Source organism: Triplophysa dalaica, chromosome 12, assembly GCF_015846415.1.
Source record: "Triplophysa dalaica isolate WHDGS20190420 chromosome 12, ASM1584641v1, whole genome shotgun sequence".
Taxonomy (NCBI): Eukaryota; Metazoa; Chordata; class Actinopteri; order Cypriniformes; family Nemacheilidae; genus Triplophysa; species Triplophysa dalaica.
The window spans coordinates 6,262,501-6,285,254 of NC_079553.1; the positions used below are offsets into that span (position 1 = coordinate 6,262,501).

At 40.2% G+C, this 22,754-nt stretch overlaps 1 protein-coding gene across 2 annotated transcripts; it reads right to left on the bottom strand.

Annotated features, from left to right (window-relative positions):
• Window positions 1–421: 421 nt before the first annotated feature.
• Window positions 422–21,371, bottom strand: nr4a3 (nuclear receptor subfamily 4, group A, member 3). Of its 2 annotated transcripts, XM_056762187.1 has the most exons (9): window positions 21,052–21,371; window positions 18,356–18,508; window positions 17,378–17,459; window positions 14,616–15,445; window positions 9,745–9,874; window positions 8,334–8,497; window positions 8,002–8,198; window positions 4,635–4,813; window positions 422–2,219 (listed from the first exon to the last, which is right to left on the bottom strand). In XM_056762187.1, exons 3-9 carry the CDS (start codon window positions 17,439–17,441, stop codon window positions 1,948–1,950), a joined length of 1,836 nt encoding a protein of 611 aa, XP_056618165.1. In that variant the 5' UTR covers window positions 17,442–17,459; window positions 18,356–18,508; window positions 21,052–21,371; the 3' UTR covers window positions 422–1,947. The 2 variants fall into 2 exon arrangements, with proteins under 2 accessions (XP_056618165.1, XP_056618166.1); XM_056762188.1 differs by lacking the exon at window positions 17,378–17,459.
• Window positions 21,372–22,754: the final 1,383 nt, after the last annotated feature.

Genomic DNA, 22,754 nt, shown 5'->3' on the forward strand with positions numbered 1-22,754 from the left:
ATGACAAATTAGCAAAGAGATGGAGAAAGACAGAGCAAGATCAGCCATGCCAGTTTGAATGTGGACGAGTGTTTCTGCTCCGAAATGTCACAACGTGGATCGATGTGGCTTAACAAGAACCACTAGCCTGATGTGGTCCCCCAAAATGATCTGAATCTATCCCTCAGCTCAGTTTCTCTCTCTCATACCTCATAAGCTCAATGCCATGGGGTCTCGAAGAGCCGCCAAACACACACAAGATCAGGTACCTGATAGTATTAGGATGATAAACTACCTGGCACATCCGTGTTTTTGTACTTGACAAAAGGGATAGCCCCTCGCTCTCATCCTGAGTTACAACAACAAACATTGACTTCAACAGAAAAACACTTCACACAAAAAACTCTACACAGAGGTTAAAGAAAAAGGACGCTTTCAGACAAATAGTCAGAAGGGTTTTTTATGATTTCAAAGTGCTGAACAGAGCCTCCAGTGAACCAAAAAGAAAAAACAAAACTAAAATCAAGGGACATTGAAAAACAAAACATTTTTTTCATTTTTTCATGTTTCTTTTCCAAAAAACAATGCACAACTGGTACCACAAGATTTGAAAAAGCTATCAGATAAAAACACTTCAAAATATTAGTTTTGTATTGTGTATATATATATATTTATATATTTATAATCTGTACTCTGTTCAAACTGCTGCCGTAGCGTAAAGTAAGCGATTACGCCCGGTCAGAAAATGTGTACGAGCCCTTGTAGAGCCAGCAGTCTTCGCAAAATAAATACAAGCAGAGGCGAGGAGAAAACCATGCATATAATCCATTTGACTTTTTGTACATAAAAAAGACATTTTTGCAACAATGTCCTTCATTTCAATAAATGGGGTAGACATTATAAACATACAAAAATGAGCATGAACGCGGAATGTTTCATTCCATCCCGTCCCCTCTCTGCACCCCTCTCTCCCCCCTCCTTCTCTTATCTTCTTCCCATTATTTAAGTGCTCGAAGCCCCAATTCTACTTCTAATAATTTCAAACCGTTATCCTACCCCTAAAATACCTTGGTTTTTGATAATTAAAAAACACACTATAGTAATTTCAAGTCTGTGGAACTTCGTCGTTAAAAAGTTAGTGCGCAGACTGGGCTAAATCAACTCAATTTGAAACCTTTACCTTAAAAGGCGAGTCTTAGTATTAAAATAATTTAGAGTTTGAAATAGGACTGGAACAAACACACACACACACGCAAACACACACACACACACTCTCTCTCTTTTCGTTTACAATAGCACTTAGTAAATTGCACTTGTTTGCAGGTTTTTGGGGTGTGATCAACTGTGATTCTGGACATTAATGCACTCTGTCGTTTTGTTTGTGTCTCGAAAGCCTCCCTCAGAAACACTCCTACGTGTTTTCACACACACATCAACTTTGTATCTGCCAACAACAGTTGATATGTCATAATCTGGCATCTGAAGCTGGCTTTTAGGTCTGTGTGTATGTGTGAAAGGACAGTTTGCGTGCACGTGTTTATGAGTAACAAACGCAACTGATGTGGATTTTGGTGGAACTTTCGGACTGTCTGCTTACTCACACAAACACACATGTAAGCACAAGCTCTCGCACCAATAATACTTCTCCTGACGTAACACGCTGAGCTACAGGCCTTGCGCTCTTCCCAATGAGGGCTTTGTCAGTCATACTTATACGCTACATCCCTGTCCCATTTCTATACTATCAGGCGCAGAGCAGAGAACAAAAGCGCTTATATGATTGGTTCATATTCTTCTCCTCAGACAACGTGGAGTCCTTTTCTCTGAGGATCTGGGGACTTGTGGGAAATTGAGTTCAGTGTCACTTTTGGCTACTGGCTCTGTCCCCATAAGATGAGTTTACAGCCGCTTGGGCGTGTCTGAGTGAGACTGTGGGCGTGTCAGTGGCATTCAAAGTGGGCGTGGTCATCAATAGGGCAAAGTGTCCAGAAACCTATCGATGAGTGGTGGGGGCGGGACCAGGTCCTCAAGCTTCAGGTAGAAGATCCTCTGAAATCCTTGCGTGCGCTGAGATCGAAGCTCCGCTCTCAAGCCAAGCACAGCTCCCACGGAGGGTGGGGCCTTGCCGGCGGAAGCCACACCTCCTGCCCCGACCGAGCTCAGGTGATCTCGCAGGCAGCAGATTAGTTTGGATTGCAGTTCCTCCACTTTCTTGGGCTCCTTCAGGCCAGGACATTGTTCTTAAGTGGGAGAGACCGAGAAAGACAATGAGTAACTATTTCATTTCACCTTAATAGGTCTATTTGTTAAAATGTCAATACAGTTTGTCAATTTACACCACATTAGATGTAACGTCTGTGCATGTAAATAAACACACATGCACACACAAGCATGCAGGTTCACATACATTTTAAAGCATTTATTCAAATGGATGCAGAGCAATTAGAAAGATTATCTGAACCAATGAGTAACTAAATTAAATTAGAATCCAGCACTAATTCAGTTACCCATAGCAACCCTGCGGTCCCTGAACGCCAGCGGCCTGTTAATGTGAGATTAATATATGACCCCGCAAACACACAAGCCTGTTTTCATATAATATGTTGTATACATTTTGCATGTGTATGGTAGAGATACACTACGGACCCAATGTTTGGCTTCAGCATGTCCCATGTGTTTCTGACTGTGATAATGAGTGTTTTATCACTTTGTGTTACTAAATTCATATCACCAGTACAGACTGTTTGATTTCATGTTTGATTTGAAATAATCAAATAAATAAAAAAGGACAGAAAAATTCAGTCCTGTTAATTGTTCTTGGACAGTTTTATTGAAAATCCTACCAAATGCTTTTTTGTTTAGTACTGTATGGACAGAAAGCTTCTTAAAAAGTACAAAAAAATAGTTAATGTATTCATTCATGTTATGACATCACTGACATTTAATAGAATCAGAACTGGAACCAGAACATTTTCATTCCTTATGATTCCGTCTCTCTCATTTCTCACACCAATGTGTGTGTGTTGTGTCCACATTGAGTATAGAGCGGCCATAGAGCGGAAGTGTGAGGTTGCCTTGGTTTGGATTTATCTGTGCTTTCAATTCTGCGTGTTTGGACTAGCTGCATGCTCGCTGCATTCAGCCTACGTCCTCTCACACTCTCACTGCTTTCTCTCTCTCTCTTGGGGGATGATCGATGGCGCTCTTTCACCGCAGACACTTTTAGAGGGTCGATAGACTGAGTGGAGGACTGGAGAGTTAGAGAGAGATAGAAAGAGAGAGAACGAAGAGAGAGAGAGAGAGAGAGAGAGGGGGGGAATGGAGGAGGGCAGAGCTCCGCTGAGTAGCGCTCAATTCCTCTACAGAGTTAAGTGCTGCTCCATAGGGGCTACACAAACACTTGCACACATTCTTCTGCAGTCTCTGGTCGAGAAAAGGGAGGTGAACACGGGGCGCTGGATGAGTGACTGAGTAAATTGATGGCTAGACATCTCTTTTTGTTTCTTTTTTGCCACTTGCTGTTATAAAAGTCATTGCAAAATCAAAATAGATCCAGTTTACTTTCTTAATGCAGGATCTTGGTCTCATTGGGAATTATTTATTCGAGCATGTGTTATTTAAAAAAAGTCCTTTGAAAAGACTTCTGCTGCACATCTAGATTATTGGAGAGAACTAACTAATAGTTTAATTAACTATTCAGGCATTATTTGTTTAAAAGTAAGCAAAATACGAATGTAATATTTATGAGTATTTTTTTTTCTTTCTAAAATACAACCCATTTGTAATTGATTAGTGTTGTTTCTTGTTTATTTGCACATCTTATTTCCACCAGACATTGTCACATTAAAGGTACAGTTTACCCGAAAATGAATTTTCTGTCTTAATTTACTCTCCCTCTTGTCTTTTCAAACATGTATGGCTTTTTTCTTCTCAAGAAAACAAAGGAGGATATTTTACAGAATGTGGGTGAACTATCCCTTTAACAACGTTTGTGTAAAAATTTGTCAGAATATCCTAAAGAGGCTTTTGTGTGATTGAGAGTGTGTCTGTATAAAGGGCTGTTGTTTTGCCTCGCTGTTAAAAATGCATGGTAAAATTAATGCACCTGCTGACCCAAACACACAAATACACACGCACGCACACACAGTCCAACTTGGTCAACCAATAATCAACCATCTCCACCTGAGCTCACTGAGGAAACATGTTAAAGCGTCACACCCTGTCTCTGCTGTGTGTGTATGTGATTAAGAGGGATTATTCCTGATGTTCAAGTGAACCTAATCTCCGTCAGCACCTGCCCCACACCTGTGATCACTGTGACAACAACTAGCAGCCAGACAAAAAGGGTGTAAAGATCAGGATAGGGATTACTTAAACTTCCTTCCATAAGGTGTGTGGGTCATTTTGCGTATGTCGTGCACCTACGTATATTAAAAGCTAAAATTACCGGCATTGTGGGGAGCATGCAACGGCCCCTGTGAGAGCTTCTGCTTTAAGGGACAGTTTACCCAAAAATGAAAATTCTGTCACCATTTACTCACCATCTTGTTATTTCAAACCTATGACTTTCTTACTTCCACAAAATAATAAAGAAGATATTTTGGAAAAACTTGAGAGAACAGCAGGTCAGTGTGTTGGGGAAGCTTGTGTATTACCTGTGAGCAGCACCAGGGCGCACAGACAGGAGAAAGCAGGCAGGTCAAGGTTGAGACTCTGAAGGTGAGCACTGAAGTCTCGGATGGAGTCCAGCCACTCGCCGAAGCCCCGCAGACACTGCAGCCGATGCAGGACCTGGCCCGTACAAAACACGAACTTCTCTTCTGCCAGCAATGACCTGCGCAAAAATGAGACAGAGGGGGGGATCACTTGAAGAACTGTTGTTATTTATACTGCTTCAAGGTGGTGTTTGAAGGCAGGAGATCAGTGTGCCGCTTTCATCTTTTAATTAATCAGCTTTCTTCTCTTTCCCTTCAGAACAGGTACCTGTTTCAATTTAGCATTTTTGAGCCTTTAATTCTGCGTGTAGACACGCTATCACACTGCTGCGATACACACACACACACACACACATAAACACACTGATTATCACCTCTCTCTGATTCATGTGATGACGATCCGTGCTCCAATTGGCCGCTGAAAATCTGTGTTTAAGACATACTGCACGGAAACAATTACCATAGCGACAAATGAAAGCCAGCACGGGGAAGAGCACATCAAAGATTGGAATGGACCTAATTATGCCAAGCTTTCCCAATTAAAGCTTTAAAACATTCCTGAGATTAAACTCTTTATTTCTCCCTCTCTCTCGCTCACTGCTGTGTCCTTCAGTAGAGGCTTTTGGGTCAAAGCAGTAAAGTCTTCGTGGTCTCATTGTATTCCGAGGTCGAAAATTTATTTGCAGTTTTAATAGTGGAATAAAAACGTCGAGGAAGAACGTTTGCGCATAATTGCGCCGAAACACCCAAACACTCTCTCCCCACTCGTATCTTGTTCTGCATCCACTCATCTCTCTCTCTTTCTCTTGCTCTCTTTCACTCTTAACCCTGCAATTTAGGAAGAAAAACTTCCTCTCTTTTTCCTGTGGAGTGCTGGCTTCTGCTGCATGAACTGTTCTTCATTAGTCCGCATGAAAAGCGCACACTCGTATAGTCAAGGAGGTGTAACGGAAAAGGGGTGAAGGGAAATACAGATACAAGAGAGTCATCTCCAGTCGCTTTTGAAGCTCTTAGGGGTAAATAATCAAAACATGTGCTTCATTAAAGCAATCCAATGGTTTTAACCCAATGCATGTGAATGCTTATCCTCACTGTCGGGCCTTTTATCTCAATTTTATAATAATTTTGATTTAATAAATTATAACTATTGATCAACCTTCGTGCTTGTCTACGGGTTTTGCTAATATTTAACCAATAAAAAGTATTAAAAGAACTTGTTATACTACAAGACCAAGCCCTCTTAAGGGTGCATGGCATTGTCTGTATGAGGCCATCAAAAACATTGATAGTTCACCTTAAAATTTTAATTCTGTCTTCAATTACACCCGGTCTTGTTTTTTAAAACCTGTATGACTTGTGCAGGACACAAAAGAAGATATTCAGAAGAATGTTGTTAACCGAACAACAGCGGTGCCAATGGACTTCTATTGTGTTGACTCAAAAGCAATGCAAGTGAATGGGTGCCGCCAATGTTTGGTTACCGACATTTTGCAAAACAACTTCTTTTGTGTTCTGCAGAAGAAAGTAAGTCATACAGGTTTTACATGACAAGCGAGTGAGCTAAAGCTGGCTGGTGAGCAAAAGATTGAGTGGACTATCCCTTTAACATCAAATTATCTCCAGAACAAAGCAGCCAATTGCATGTTTCAATATTCACTACACATTTTATGTTAATCTTCAGTTCAATATTCAACATACATACTGTTGCTCAGTGTATGAAAACATTGAAGAACAAATTTATGTAAACAAGAGCAAATGTGGACATAAGAGACTTTTGGAAGAAGCCATAGCTTTGCCTTCAAGAGCACAAGAGCATATGGAATTCACCAATTATCAACTACTAGTAAAGACAAGGAGAGAGTAAAAAACAGAATACAAATACTGTCATAATAACGGCGAAAATTAACAACATTAATATTACAAATTCACGCCATCCATTCATTCATTCAATGGCGTCCGTGTGGGGTTAAATGTATGCATCTCAATAAGTGAGTGTAGTGTGTGAAATGTGATCACATTGTGTTTTAGATGTTTTGCCTATTTTCAAAAGGTGTCAGAATAGTGCACATATGAGCGGAAAATGTGTACGGTTGCCCATGTCGTGAAGTCTCCACACGCGTGAGTGTGTCTTGAGAATTTGAGAGCGTATCTGACGTAAACCCGGATGAATCCCCCCACTGAAATGAGTCAGAACCCAAGTCTGCAGCTCCCTACTGAGGCTGTGACGCCACCACCCACTGCCCTCCCTACCCGCACCTGCTTTAACACCATCAGAAAGAGAAAGAGAGAGGGATGGAAAGAAGGGGAGGTTAGCGCACCAGTGCAAGTTGAACAGGGAGCAGCTGAGCTGACACAAGAATCCACTTCCTGTTAAAGCAACATTAGAATGTCACTGACTCACAACAGACACATCCACACACAAAAAAACACTTGTAGTTAAAAACTAAAAACAACAAATCAATTCTAATATGGAATTGAGCTGTACAACAACGTTAAAAACATAAAAGGCCAAAACAAATGTGACATAATTTAACAGTAACCCAACTGTTTCTGACACACAATGTCAGGGGGAGAGGGTTAGTCTAGGGCGGCTGTTAAACTTAAAAAACCAATAAGTGAATTCCACTAGAGCATCCACACAGTGTCCATAGAAACCCTACAGTGCTGAATAGAAATAATACATACGTACACACACACAGAGTCATGGAGCCGCTGTGACATAAATAGTTACTCATAGTAAATGTAGTGTGTTATATAATAGAAATCATGACGCTGTCTTACTTAACAGTCATAATGATATTTTACACCTCTTGCTAATGTGTCATGCAGAAGGAAACAGTCTTTAAAGACATCAATAACTGCATGGGAAAAACCGGTTGACAGATGCCAAAAAATATTATGGGTGGACTAAAGAGTTAAATATTACATCCACCCCCTTGCCAATCTAAAAATGCCATTACATGACATTAATTATTTACATGTATGCATTTAGCTGACACTTTTATCCAAAACACATTACACTGCATTAAACCCCAAATATTGCTGTTGCGGTCTGAGCTACGTGAAAAAAACGTTGTTTTATTTTTTTATTTCTAGATCGTATTACAGTTTTCATGGATTTGCATGTATATTTGTGTAGCTTTTAAAAAATGATTTATATTTAAGAAAAAGTATCTGTCCAATTCCTTGCAGCATTAGCACACCTTAAATGACTCAATTAAGGTAAACATTTATAATATCTGTATGTGAGAACCCTGGGAATCAAACCCTGACATTGTATGAACACATCTGTGAAGTTATGCGTTACCTGTTGGCGAGGCGAAGCACGAATAGCTCAAGAAAAGCCGAGTCAATGAGAAGGTTCTGGTCATCATGGTGAAGCTCAGAGAATCCGGGCAGACGTTCGGCCCAGCAGCGTGTCACCTCCATAGAGCCGGTTAGCACTCTGTAGATCATATGAATCTGTTGAGACTCAGACAGTCCCACCGGCTCAACCGCGCTGAACTACAGGAAGAAAGAATGATGATTCCACACATATTACAAGCCAATTGATACGAAAATATCAAGCAACATAATTTTATATTAAAAGGATAGTTCATCCAAAAATGTAAAAGATTTTCAAAACACAAACTCAGGTACCTGACTGTAGTCTAGTTCTCGTGGTGTAGACTGAGAGTAGGCCCGAACTAGCGCATTGAGCAGGCTAAGAGGAGGTGATGGGGGTGAGGACTCGGACTGAAGCGGACTTTTTGGTTTGGATGGGAGGCGACCTCTCCTCCCCTTCAAGTTATCTGTGCGTACCACTGTTTTAAAAACACAATTTTTTTTAGAAAATGCAATAGAACCTTAAAGTAAAACTAGTACTTACATTTATGAATGTGAACATACGAGCCATATTTATTAAACTTTATTGCCTAATCTTTTAAATTACTGTTAGTAAAGTACAATCCTGGAGATCAACACAATTTGTATCTCCTACGTGACACTAATTTGAGGCCATGGTGAAAAGTTCAAAATAAATAGGTGCTGTGGGTCTCTTGGACAGGACACTGGTGTAAATCAAACCAAGTTGTCTCGGTACATCAGGTGCATTTATACAGCCTTTGATATAAATGTCCGGAGGTGTACTTTTTTATGTTTTCAGACTTTTGCTTTTCCCCTAAACAATTCCTCTCCAAGAATGTTGGATTGACCAGTAGGGGGCGGTTGAAAGCTGTACGTTTGGTCTTAGAACGAGAGGACAGAGAATGTCAGCTATATGAAGAACAATATACATCCATCATGTTCCTCAGCCTAGATGCGAAAGATTAACTAATGTGTGATCTTTTTGAATCACACCACATTCATATATAAATTCTATAAGAATTAAATGTCCCCATAAACACAGGCCTGTGACTCTTCTGTATGGCTTGTTATTACCGGCTCTGGAGCTGCTGATAGGATGTGATTGCAGAAACAAAGTACAGCCGGTAAACACCTCCATTACAGCTAATTCATTCACAGACCTACTAACCAACTGAACCAGCTATGCGCCAAATTCACATTAACGCACACCGCATCTTCATCATAGTGTGCACGACTGTAGGTTTTAAATGATTAGGGGAAAGAGTGTCTATCCTTTCCGTCAGGCGCTAACTAGAGGTCCAGCTGAGGTCATATGCACCAGGGCCCATTGTGTGATAATAAGCTTGAGTAAATTGTCCACAATGCATATTTTCACTTAGATTCAGGTAGTATCCCTTTGTTTTTGTGTACTGTTTTAAAGGTTTGTGTTTGTGATGTGAGGCCTTGTTTTTATATCCCCAGGGGGGACCTGAACCTGAATGCCAACTTATGGGGACTCATGTCACAGTGGGGACCAAAACTGACGTCCCCATTGGCAAAATAGCTTATCAATTTTATAAATAGCTTATAGTTTTCTATAATCTTTAGGTTTAGGATCAGGGGATACAATATACAGTTTGTACAGTATAAAAATCATTACGGCTATGGACTGTCCCCACGGATATAATAAACCAGACATGTGTGTGTGTGTGTGTGTGTGTGTTACCTTCTTTCACCATGCCTACACTGAGACACTTTTGGAAACGGCAGTATTGGCACCGATTTCTTCTCCTTTTGTCCACGGGGCAGTTTTTACTGGCCAAACACACATACTTTGCATTCTTCTGCACCGTCCTCTGCAGCCACCAACCATATACACGGAAAAAGAAGATGGGGGGGAAACAATAAGCGAACAGGTCTAAACATTTTATTTAGTTTGATTCATTTACGGCTAAGAATTAAAAAGGAAGCTCGCAGGTCAGATTTTAATTACAGCGTGAAAAAGCTACAGCTCCATCAGGATAATTAGATAAAATTAATTTCCCGACATGCTTTGCCTGCAGGAGGGACAATTTTATTAGCGCGAGCCACTGACAATGAAGATCAGCGCGAAGCGTGCTGAAGCCGTTCCCGCGAGACATGACGCACTGCGTGATAAAATTGTTTGTGAAACTCGCGGGTCAGCCGACGGCACCTCGGGGTTTTGGCGGACCGCTTCTCCGCAATAGCCCCCCTGGGGGTTGTTTTCCCCTCGGCTGGATACGCGCGATTATTGCTGACCTTATTAAAACGCAATCAAAACGATCTGCGAGCATTCCCGCCGTCGAAACTGTGGTGAGGAGGAAAATACTTGCGCGTGACAGTGCGGTTCAAACATCAAGTGCACGTGGTGCTAAACAACAATATAATGCGATTGCGTGAGACCGGTAGGCTCTATGGTGGTTAAGGCAATATCCAAAACAAACAAAAACAACGTTTTAACAAGCTACAACTGCGGCCAGTTTAATAGCATTAACATTTGCATCAACAATGCCGGTTTCATTGAGTTGTTATTCAATTAACTACACTGCTAGTTGAAAGTTCCAAAACAAACCAACAAAAATCATCATTTATCTTCCCATTTATTTTGCTGAAAGATGAACAAAACTTTTTATGTATGCGTAGTGGCAAGTATCAATGTACAAGTACACTGTAAAGCATAATTTGTTAAACATTATTTTAGCTCAACATAATATGTTTATAAATTTCTACTTGTTTTTATAAGTTGTAACTTGTAAAAATGTATACAAAGTCAAACACTTATCAGATATGACTTGATGAATTTGATTATATTTAAACATTAGAATGGTTTATTCTCACTTTACTTATAGTTTAAAGAAAAGCACTATTACAATAAATGCAAATAATGATATACAGACACATTTGTTTCCAACAGGTGTAAATGAAATCGATGATACCACCTGCTCTTCCCAGGAAACTGGAATTCTACCATCAGGTGTAGCTAAGACACGCACCCACACAAGCCTTTCATCCATTAGCACGGTCTCTCATATTTCACTTAAACTGATGGTCAAAAATGTGAAAACTACCCCGTAAACACAATTGCACCAACGCTCATTTGTTAAAGTATATGTCGCATTAGAGCTAATACTGAATTGACTTTATTCAAGACTTGATTTCAAAAATCATGTGAAACATCATATTAAATCCTTTTCACACGCCCCATGAAAACCCATGAATGTTATCTGAGGGAAACTGTCCTTACAGATCACACAGTGACAGATCATCCAGTCTGCCAGTCGCAGCAAGTGCACGGTCCACAAACAAGTTTTATCGCATGATAAGACATCTTATGATGGTCGTGAAATGAGATAAATGGCTGCGTGGATGGTATTAGGTGACTGCAACCTCATTCTGTGTATTTTGTTTATTTATGCTGTAAATGATGTCACACTGCGAACAGTGCAATGATTTTTAAGATTACGATCATTTATTTCTTCAATTTCCTGACATGTTAAAATGGTAAAAGGGCATGTGAGATTATAATTTAGCTATAATTAACATATCTCTCACTTTCTGCTATGGACACAAATAGAAAAAAACATAAGACTCACATTAAAATCATTGTATCTGTAAAATGACAATAGAGTGCTTGACTTGACCTGACATTGTCTATACTACCGTAATTTTCGTACACACGTAAACAGACACAAAAAGTTGCGGTCCAGTGCACAGCAGGGTCCGTAGGGTCAGTAAAGACAAGCAGTTGTGGGTTCATGACATGAAACATGTGCTAATGGCCCTGTCGCACATTAAAACCCCTCCGGGAACTTATATCCCCCTCCGCTCGTCCTCTCCTTCCATAATCAGAGATGATCAGACTTCCTCTCTCTCACCCACTCTCACTTTCCTCTGGGTGTGTAATTAGATGTGTATGTATGGCTGTTCAATAGAAGAGGTGGAACTGGGTCATCATTAATTGGTTAAGTGTGTGTATGTGTGTGCCCATGTGTGCGTGCGTGTGTGTGTGTGTTGCACACTATCGGTGTATTATGAGACAGTGACTTCTTCCTGCTATTGCGCTCCGCTTAAGACAAACTACATGTAAGAACAAATCATATTTTCTTGTTTATTTTTCAAAACTTCATAAACGTTACAATACTGACATAAACACATTTATTTTTGTTGCAACTGATTTAATTAGTATAAAGCTTACCAAACGAAGGGCTTGAGATCAGTTGTAATTCAGTTTTGCTTACGATAAGAGCTGTTAAAGTTTAATTCCGGTGAAGTGGGTTGTGGAGGTTTGGTGAATGAGCCTGCCTGTCCTGGCCCTCCATTAGGTAAATATTCAGAATAAATATTCCCACTCAGAGTTCGTTATGAGTCACAGAGCAAATTACGAACCAAAGAAATGATGTGAAAATAAGTGGAGTGAGCAAAACGGAGAAAAGATTTCACGTGTAGATATTTGCCACTTATTTGTCATTTTCATTCTGAAACAGCGGCAGCCATTCGTATTCAGATGGAAAGTAGAAGGGAGCGAATTGCGAATTGATTTAGTGCTTATTAATGAACATAAAACTAAATTGCGACGAGGCGGGAGTAATGAGAATATAAATGCATTCCCCATTTTGTCGAACTAATGTACTAAGAATCAATGTGCATATTGAAAATAATAAGGTCTAAGCTCTATTGTATAAAAACACATTTATGAAAAATGTTAAAAGTGTCTGACAAAGAATATACCATGCCAAACAATGCGCTTCCCTGCATTAAAAACCACCTGCTAATATTTATATTGTGAGTTAATGAGTTGCCTGAGATAATTAAATGGTTAGAGTGTTTTGTGAGTTGGTGGTGAGTAAGAGTGTGTGTATGCATAAAAATAAGTACGCTGATCGTTGAAGACTTGCGAGTGTGCATATGTCATTGTTTGTGGATGTCATTTGTGTGTGCGTGCGTGTGTGCCAGTGTTGCAGTAGTGGCTTCAAAGCCTCAGGCTTACCAACCCCTGCTTTTATTAATTACTAAATAAAAACTAATTGTGAAACTAATTGAAAAGAGGCATAATGTATTTCTGCACCAGACCACAGGCCATTTTCAATTATTTCAGCTCTGCCGTCTCCTTCACTTTCACTGGCTGTCTTTCAACAATTTCCTTTTCATTCTAATGTCTTTATTCATGTTTAACTTTTACTGTATTTATGCGATTTTCTTTATTAAACCTTTATTAAAGAAAAAACGATTACCGATAAATAAATGGAAATATTTAAAATAAACACTACCAAAGCCGAATTATAAATTTTTCCCAAAAATAATGTGAAATGCAATGTTTTTAAAATAATATTCTTATATCCAATTTTTCAGTAAAAGCCTACAGTGTATGTGTGTGTTCCTGGCCGTAGCTCCAAGCTGCTGTATTTTAAGTGTGCGCCACTGTCACACTTCTCACCGGTCACCGAGGGAAACGACCCTCACAGGCGCCGTGGCAACCGCCACTCAGACGATTTGTGAGAGCACTCAGACACACACACACACACACATTGACGCTTAGTTCTCTGAGTAAAACAAGCAAGCACTTTCCTGAAAAGGCTGAGCAAACCTATGTCACAATGGTACATCTCTGAAACTGAAACTAAACATTCTTTCAGGCTTTGTACAGGAAAACAAATGATTTTGCGTGCAGCTTTAAACACTTCTTATGTCATATACATCGTAACCCCCCATCCCCCTAAAACTAAATGCACAAACACACCCAGCTGAAAAATCACTATTCACACGGTGGGCTTCAACCTTGGTTCAAACGCATGTCGAGTGTGTGACAATGGTTGGTTAACCCTGAGCTTCACACTCAGAGTGAGGTGTGATGGTTTCAGAGCTATGGGATGCTCTTCATCCGAGAGCTCCTTTCAAACCAAGAACAAAACTAATGGGCACTAATAAATACACAGTTTACAAACACTACGCGGACCAGAGTGCCATGAAGTGAAGGGAAAAAGGATGCTGACCGTCACAATCCTCTCACACTCCATTTAATGACAGACACAACTACACAACACAATCCTAACGTGCATGCAATTGAGCACACACCGAGGAGCCCAGAGCAATCAGAAACAAACACAAACAGCCATTTTCATAACACTACAATCATACTATTCTTTAAAAATGCACCATGGGAAATCCAAATGAGAGGTTTCCCATCTGGCAAGTGTTTCCCTTTGGTTTCATCTGACCTCGTTATTTCACAAGTTAATTCTAGTGCTTTGCGCTTTTAAAGGCCCCGGATATTTTTTTGTCAGACGGTTAAACTGTTCGCTGTCTAAATAAGACAGTGACTAAATGCTCCTCGCTTGTGATCCTCTTTTTTTACATCAGCAGAAATTGTTGTTTGACTCTTCTAGTTGGAGATTAATAAGGATTATCATGATACGTATGCAATGTCATGCTTGTGTAAATATTAATGATGGAGCTGAAACCCTTTATAAAGGGCGGGTCTGTTGTAAGGCTACGTAAGTATTTTCCCATCTGATTATAAGCGTATATTAACTACAACATTTAAAGATGTCCCTCTTGTTGTTTGTGCAGGGATCTTACCTTGAAGAAGCCTTTGCATCCCTCACAGGTGCGCACACCGTAATGCTGGCAGGCTGCATTGTCTCCGCACACCGCACAGGTACCCTCTCCAGAGCTGGTGCGACACGGGGGTGATGGCAAACTCTCCCCCAGGAGTGGCGGGCATGGGCCCATGCCCAGGGAACGAAACGCCAGGCCACCTGGCTTACCCATGTTCAGTGGGTACATGTGTGAGTGTGTATGGGAGTGTGGGTGTGTGTCCATGCTGGGTGGCACGTGCGACGAGGAAGAGGAGGACGAAGGAGAGCGTTCGGGGCGCAGCGGGAGGCAGATGGCAGTGTCGTAGCCGCTGGTGGAGGGTGGGGCCGTCTGGTCGTAGAAATGAGGGAAACGAGGGGTCTTCAGCGGGCCTTCAATCAGGCATTGCTGGGATACAGGGGGAAGACTGTGTTCGTCCCACAAGAAAGAGGTGCTGGACGGGCCGGGGTGAAGTGGCGTGGGGGGGGTTGATGGCGGTGACTGCTTAAAGTACATGGAGCTTCCAGCTATTCCCTCATCAGATGGTGCCATGGGTGGGTAAGACTCCTCCTCCTTCTTGATGATAGGGCGTTGAGGAGGGAGTTGATAGAGGCAGGACGGTTTGGGCTCGAAGCCCCCCTCTACAAACACATTAAAACTGGGGAGAGAAGTGGTGGCCGCCGCCGCAGAGATCTCCCCCCCTCCAAGCTCACACTTCGCGTAGTCTGTCGCCATGAGGTCAGCGCTGTAGTCACCATGGTAACCAAAGGACTGGGTGGAGTAGCTGGACCCGTGAGGTCCAGGGCCATACTGGGCCTGAACACAGGGCATGTCTATAGAAAAGGAGAGAGAGACTTAATGACTATCAAAGTTTGTCTTCAGGTGAGAAGACCTTAAGCATTTCAGCATTTTCTGTTAGTACCAAGTTAGCACATAAATCCATCACCTGGAAACATGGGTTAGGCCATGAGCTGGTGGCACACATGCAAAAAGGTGCATGTCCATTCCTGACCTGTGTCATTTGGAATAAAACGTCTCTTAAAAAACTAATTCTACAACTGAGCTCTATATATTTTTACAGATATCTTGTCTACTTGGCACTATTCTTAATATAGGCTACATTTCTCATTATGCAAAAAAAAAAAAAACATGCCAAACGGAAGAAAATATCATGTTCTGGACAGACAAAGGTAGTGAATAACAGTTAACACAAAAAGCAGAATATTAATCAAAACTTTGGAACCACTAAAGTGTGCACACACTCAATGCACCTGTGGACATGTAATACAAATATTAACAGCATAGAGAAATTCTCTTGTTTCTGTTCATCGGCTCTATTTCTGACCAAGTCCTGCGCTCAAGGAAAAGCAAATCGCCATCGTTCTCCTATATAATGTAATATACAACGGACCGCGTAGATACAGCTGTTTAAGTGCATCTGTGCATAGCTACCTCGAGTGTGAGTGTCCTCTGTTTGCTTATTTTCCCTAGGTGGGGAAGTGTACATAGCGCCCCGACGTCGGATTGACGCTGTGGTATAGTGACTCCGTAATCCTTACGCCTCCAACACGTCATGTGTGTTTAGTTAAATCCGGATGCTTATCAATTATAAACGCTTCTTTACCTGTGATGACTCCGAACTGTGTGCGCGCGTCCTGTTTCCTACGCACATCATACAGTCTATGCACACATACTCATATTGGCTTAAAATCACAATGAGAAAAATCTGTTTAATTTCAGTAAACACTTAGGTTACTTGCCAACTAAACGAGGCATCACATGAACGGATAACTCAAACAAATGAACTTTCCCTGATAGAATTGCACTTTTTTTCTCAAGAGTTTTAAAAGTTTTTGATCGTTCTTCTCAATTTGAATAGTTGTAATTTACTTAATTTTAACTTTGTCACCCTCCAAACCAATGTATTATGTTTTTAACTTGACATTTTTGGGCTATTCACCTGTTTAAGATCTAAGTAATAATTTGTGAGAATAAATTTAAAAAAAAAATCTAATTTTTACAAAATGTGAGTGGAACAGCACATATTTAGATTAAACGCTTTAAGGCTATGAGGTGGTGTATAGGTGTATAGCACAGTGAGTCAAACTTTCTTACCGACATCATAGAAAAAAATATTGTGTGTGTGTACGCGTTGCGTGTGCACTTCCTTACAAATTTGATTGTGCTAAACATACCTACGCATTTCATGTATAATTTAAGAAACCAAAATTATATTACGTTTTAAACATTTGTTTTGCAAGTAAAAACAATACTTTTTAAAATAGGCTGGTCATTTTACAAAACAAAAACTGTTGTGTAAAAAATAATTGCTTTTAAATACTTTTGTAATTTAATGTATAAGGGAGTTTAATACTACAATGTTACACGTTTTTAACACTTTTACACCTTTAAGGCCGACATAAATTAAGAAAACTAATCACAAGACACACTCACACAATTTCGATTTAACTCTCTAATACCATCTTTTGTGTGTATTCGTTTGTGGTTTGTTTGTACACGTGCAAACCAGCATGTCGATTATCTGCCTTAGATCCATTTTCATCATAACACGGATAATTCAAATGAAACGCAGCCATCACAACGTAAAACTCCAAATGATTAAGGAGGTCTAGACCACATAAGTCATTGTGAAACGATGCTTTATTGTTCTGTGTGTGCGCGCATGCACAAGTCAGAGAACCTCACACAAATACACACGCAGGCTTATAAAGAAAGCGCTTTAGATGGATGAAACAGTTTCTAACCTCGAGATGTGCATTTTAGATGGACAAAATGCAGCTGTTCCAATAACTGTGATCGCTTGTTCATTGTCAGAGTGCCATAGATCTAACAAACAAAAAAATCAACGATATCAAATAATAATAATAAAAATTACACAACATGACACGCTTTTAAGTATTAATGTGTCTTGAAACAGATAATCAGTGGAACACAGACAGCACAAATATATTTGTGCAAACCACACTTTCACTTTCCCTACACCAAGACATCACAGATATTCCTACAGTAGCACACGAGGTTGCATTCGCACCATTAAAAACATTAAGTGTTATGATAGTATTGGGTGGATGTAAAAAAATTCAAAGGCAATAAAATACAATATCGAAGACGCCTCTCGTCGGCCAGTAAGACGATATCCAACCAAACTCTGCGGGACTCATGTTTTTAAATGGTTTAAAAGCAGTTTGCTGAATGTTATACAAGACAGTGACATGTTTTAAAAATAGTTCATATTCAGTTTTTTTTTCCTTTATTTCCTGCACAAACAATCCCATTGTGTAACCTAGCCTACTTTAAAAAAATCTTAGCGAATAAAGTGTAGACTAGAATTCTCTTCAATCCAGTTATAGCATGAAACATACAGACAGACCAGCGGTGTTGTATTTCTTTTATTTATTCATTTGTCATACTATTTTAATATGTATTTGAATACAAAATATTACGACATGGTCCTAAAGTTTCAAAGTTATAAAAGTCATACAAGCAAAAATTTTACCATACATGACCATACGAAAAATTGCCTGGCACAAGTAGCTACAAAATATTTTTTTCTCTTTTGAGATTTAGTATTTTCTTAAAACAAAGTAAAAAAGAAAAAGGCCTAATACACTAAGAGATATAAACGCTTTATAAATATGAACACTCTCTATAATAAGTCTGCAAATAAAATATATTTGGTAATGCTCTTTAGAGTAGTATAAGACTTGTTTGGCATGTGGTACCTGTTTGGCCTTTTGCTCGCTGAATTGTGGTTGGTTTCTCGGGTGGAGGCTGCACTCGTCTGGGGTTCGGGGCGGCTTCAGCACACGCGGCGGATGAGGTATCCGGTAGCCGGGACTCAGACCTGGGCTGCAGACGCTCTTCCGAACCGGAGTCTAAAATTGGAAAGACGATAGGCTTTAGTTCACCACGACATGTACAAAGTCACACACACAAACATTGTTCTTGTAACAGAGATGCACTTTCCTGATAATGTAGATTGTGTAATAAACTTAGGTTATTTACAAATAATTTATATTTTACACCAGATTGCAACTAATTTAAACATGTCTAAGTTAAGAGTAGACTAAAACTTACCTTTAGGTTCCACTACAATGCATAGATTTTATTCAAATCTAGATATTATTTGCATGCAGAAATGAAAAGAGTTACAAAGACGCGTAAGGTCATTCAAATTCATTAGCTGACATTTTGCTACACGTAAAATTAAAACAATTCACATCAAGTTTAAAAAACAATGTTTCGTGTATGTCAATATTGTAAAAATATCTCAAACGTACACACAGTCCTCAGACAGTTGCAGAACACAAATGACACATTTTGGATACTTGGTCTACAGAAAAGGGCAACGTTGTCAACAATGCTAAAAACCACCACCAACAACATTTAACTGGACAACAATTGTTATTCAAAGACAAATATAAAGCACATGAGAACGTGCATGAAAGTATGCATTGTTTAAACGTAAAAATAAATTTTTAGCTGGCTCTCACACATACAGAGCAGTCTGCAAATGCAATATTTAATTTGTCTTCTTGTGCTGCGCCCGAGCTTCCATGTTATTAGATCAATGCTGAGCGTCTACTAAAAGCTTTTGCCTTGCTGTTTGTGTTTCATAGCTCAAAATTAATTCCTTTCTTAAGAGTGACAATATTCACCTGGGCACTCGCCGAAGTCGGACTATCCCCGTCCTCTGTCAAATAAAGCAAAGCGCGCTACCGCTGAGTTTTTAAAAGCAACTAGCGCCCCCTCCCTGACAGAGGCGCGCTCACACAAAGCCAGCCCTCGCCAAGCAACTGCTTATCTCGAACCCCAACCTCTGTTAAAGAATCCAAAGTAAAGTGTATGATTTGGAGTCAGACAACAGGTAGTAGTTTATTTATTGCGTAATGACCAAAATTTTGAGTGGTTTTATAAAAGTTTGTGTAAAATAATCTATTCTAGCTCTGAGTTGACCTGATGCTTTTTATAATTCCATTATTTGTTTTAGTAGGATTATTTGTAATTGTGACAGCGTATTTTAGTGTGTACGTCTGGAGACGCTGGTCCGCTAATGCCCCGGTAACCTAGAGAACCGCGAGAGAGCACTGAAGCACGCGCTTTGTAAGAGGCGCTCCGTTCTGCGTTCAATAAGCGCGCAAGACAGAGGCTTTCCAGCAACGACACAAAGAAAGGGAGAGAGTTGAGATAAAGGGATGGAAAAATACAAGTACAGTAAATTAGCTTGGAGAACGGTATTTGACATCCGACGGGGACAGAGACCTGAGGGTAATAGGCAGAGAGACAGCATTTATCCAAAATCGCTTTGCAAGGCTCTGTACTCTCTGACCCGATCTCACGTGCTCTAGAATAAAACATTTTATGACAAGAGTCGGATCATTATCCTGATCATCATTATCCTGATCAATTTATACATGTATCATAAACCTTGAGGACACACCAGTCGTCATTTATTGACTGTATTCTAATATGCCATTAAAAGACCAAAGCTGTCAACTTTGTGCAAATTAACAAAACTAAATGACCCAAAATGCACATTTGCTTTCTTTTGTTAATACTAGCCTAAATCTCACGCCTCACATATATTACATAAAAAAAGCTGTACCTCGAGTTTATCGGTGTCACTTACAATTACCAAACATTGGAATGTAAACACTGCACAGATACTTCGAAAATGCTCAGTCAGACTGTAACATAGTCATAGCAGTTGTTTAAAGTCTTCTGAAGGCAATTTAACACTATGTATGCAATCGACAATAAAGATAAATATAAATAACTAGATTATTAAAGGTTTAGCACATTTACCTGTTATATAGTGAACATGTAAGTTATATCTTGCGCGCGCCCTTCGGTATAGCTACAAAACAGCTGAATGGAGCTCGCTTAGATGTTTCATTCAAACGTGGGAAAAGCAATACTGATGAGACTATACATCAAGTCAAGGCTTCTTAATGTAAATACAACTACAAACGAATAAATGCACGCGCACATGACCGGGTCCAAATTTTGAGGAGAATCTCTGGAGCGCGTGCCACTCAGACCCTCTCTTTCGAGCGCATCTCACGAGACTCTACCGGCACCGCGCGAGCTCTCAGCGGTTTAACCATGGCAAAGAAGTGGCATCCCATTTCCATGACAACAAGAGAGAATATTGTACATTTCCCAAATTAAAGCCGGTTTCAGTCTATCTACTACTACAGAGACATCGCAAACAACACAGTTCGTCTCTTTGCGCGGTGAAGACCGAACATTCAACAGGTCACTGTAGACAAACACGGACCAGAAAGTTCTCCGTAACATTTGCCTTGTCAAAAATTATGAATGGAGACCAAATGAAAAATCACAAATAAAAGTACAATGTCACATTCCACTGCGTAAACGTATGCGTAAACTTTTTAAAAATACAATTTCCACTCACTTGTTTTCTGTTGAGATTCCGTCTTTACATGTGTTTTAAAGCCCTGATAATTCCCTGTGCATATCCAGAAGAATTTAGTAAAAAACGAAGAAAGTGTTTGAATGAAGTTGCCTCTGTGGTCGCAAAAAGTTGATTATCTTTCATTCAGAAATATTATTCGTCTAATTTTCCTCTTAGCTAAGAAGAAAAAAGTACTCCGTGGTTCTGTAAGCTCCACTATTACAGTGTCGGCATTAGTAACGGAGAGGATGCGCTGAGCTGAAGTTGCAATGTGCCTTTGTTTATGTGGCGCGCTGAGCGAGAGAAAGTCCAATAGCAGATTTATGTGTGCCTGCCTTCTACATAAGCGAGCTTGGTATGCGCTACGTCAATGTGACGTCATGGGAGAGGTGACGTCGAGCCTGCGCTGTAGCTCTCCCCCGGCCTCGCTGGTACAGTATACACATAAGCCGTACAGTCCATGCCAGGGAAAGAGAGAGGGGAGGAGGGAAGATCTTCTGATTCTTAGTTAGGAGTTTGCTAAAATTGTGCGGTAGAGCGGGTTACATTTTATGCTTGCTGGAGAACTTTTTACCACAGATGACTTAAATTCGGGTCAGACTAATTTCCAGAGAACATTTAACCATGAATGTTATCCGTGTTAGAATATATCAAGTCCCAAATTTTAGCATTCTATCAGCATCTGCGAAAATGGATTTTTTCCACACATGCCTTACATACATGCCACCCTTACGTGTGTATCTGGTGCGTGCTTATTAACGTTTATTTAAGTTTGTAAGTACTACAAACAGTATGAACGTGTGTGCATGTAAACTTACTCCTAATAAAGACACCGGAAGGCAACCTTTAGTTGATAAATAGACAGGTATCCTTTTGTTGCCGTCTTTAAATCATTTACGTCTAAAAATCAAACGAATAATAATGGAAAGTTTTGACAAAAACATCAAATTTCAGTTAAAATGTGGCCAGATTGAAAACGACATATGGCTTCGGCGTGCCTACTAAACGAAGTGTTTCGTATAGTGAGCGTACCCGATAGTGCGAAAAAAAATCAACAATGGCCAATCACAAGACGCGTAATTTCTTGGCCACGTTCTAATTCTGGCCAATGATCAGCTCTCGGAGGCGGAGTGAAGGCTTGACGCACTGAGGCGCGTGATTGACGCAAGCGATGTTACTAAATTTAGCAGCGGGCGGCTCGGCGGTGTGAGATAGCAGATCCTTCATTCATTGCACCGGGGCGGGTCCGTTTATTTTAGACATTTGATTGTGTTCCAGCCAATCCAAATATAGTCGTAGACAGGTATTTTTAGCGGAAGCGTGTCCCCGTTACCTCTTGCCAGGGAACAACCTTATGATATCCCCATATTGTAATGGGAGAAAGTAAGTTAGACTAAACCGATATCCGCTGGTAATTTCGCACGATGTTGCTATTTTTACTCGTTGTTTGTCTCTCCGTTCCGTAGCTTGTTGTTTATTTGTGTAATCGGGTGTGTGTCCGTAAATTCAGTGTTGTACACGTTTGGATGTCACGGGAACTCGTATACATGTTTCGGCTGTTCTGTATGCTACTCTCTTGGTTGCATGGGTGTTAAAGCCGACTGCTAATAAAGGAGAGCTCAGAGTCGCAACAAAACATGCCGTCGTCGAGCATGTCAGGTTTAAAGTAGCTGAAAGATCAACAAAATGCTGTAAATGCTAAA

Excerpts from the sequence above, each read along its gene's own strand:
- nr4a3 (XM_056762187.1), bottom strand. The coding sequence starts at position 17,441 with ATGAACAAGCGATCACAGTTATTGGAACAGCTGCATTTTGTCCATCTA. Across the intron at positions 9,875-14,615 it reads GATGCAAAGGCTTCTTCAAG|AGGACGGTGCAGAAGAATGC; the intron begins GTAAGATCCCTG and ends TGGTGGCTGCAG. Across the intron at positions 2,220-4,634 it reads CGCCCTGGTGCTGCTCACAG|AACAATGTCCTGGCCTGAAG; the intron begins GTAATACACAAG and ends CTCCCACTTAAG.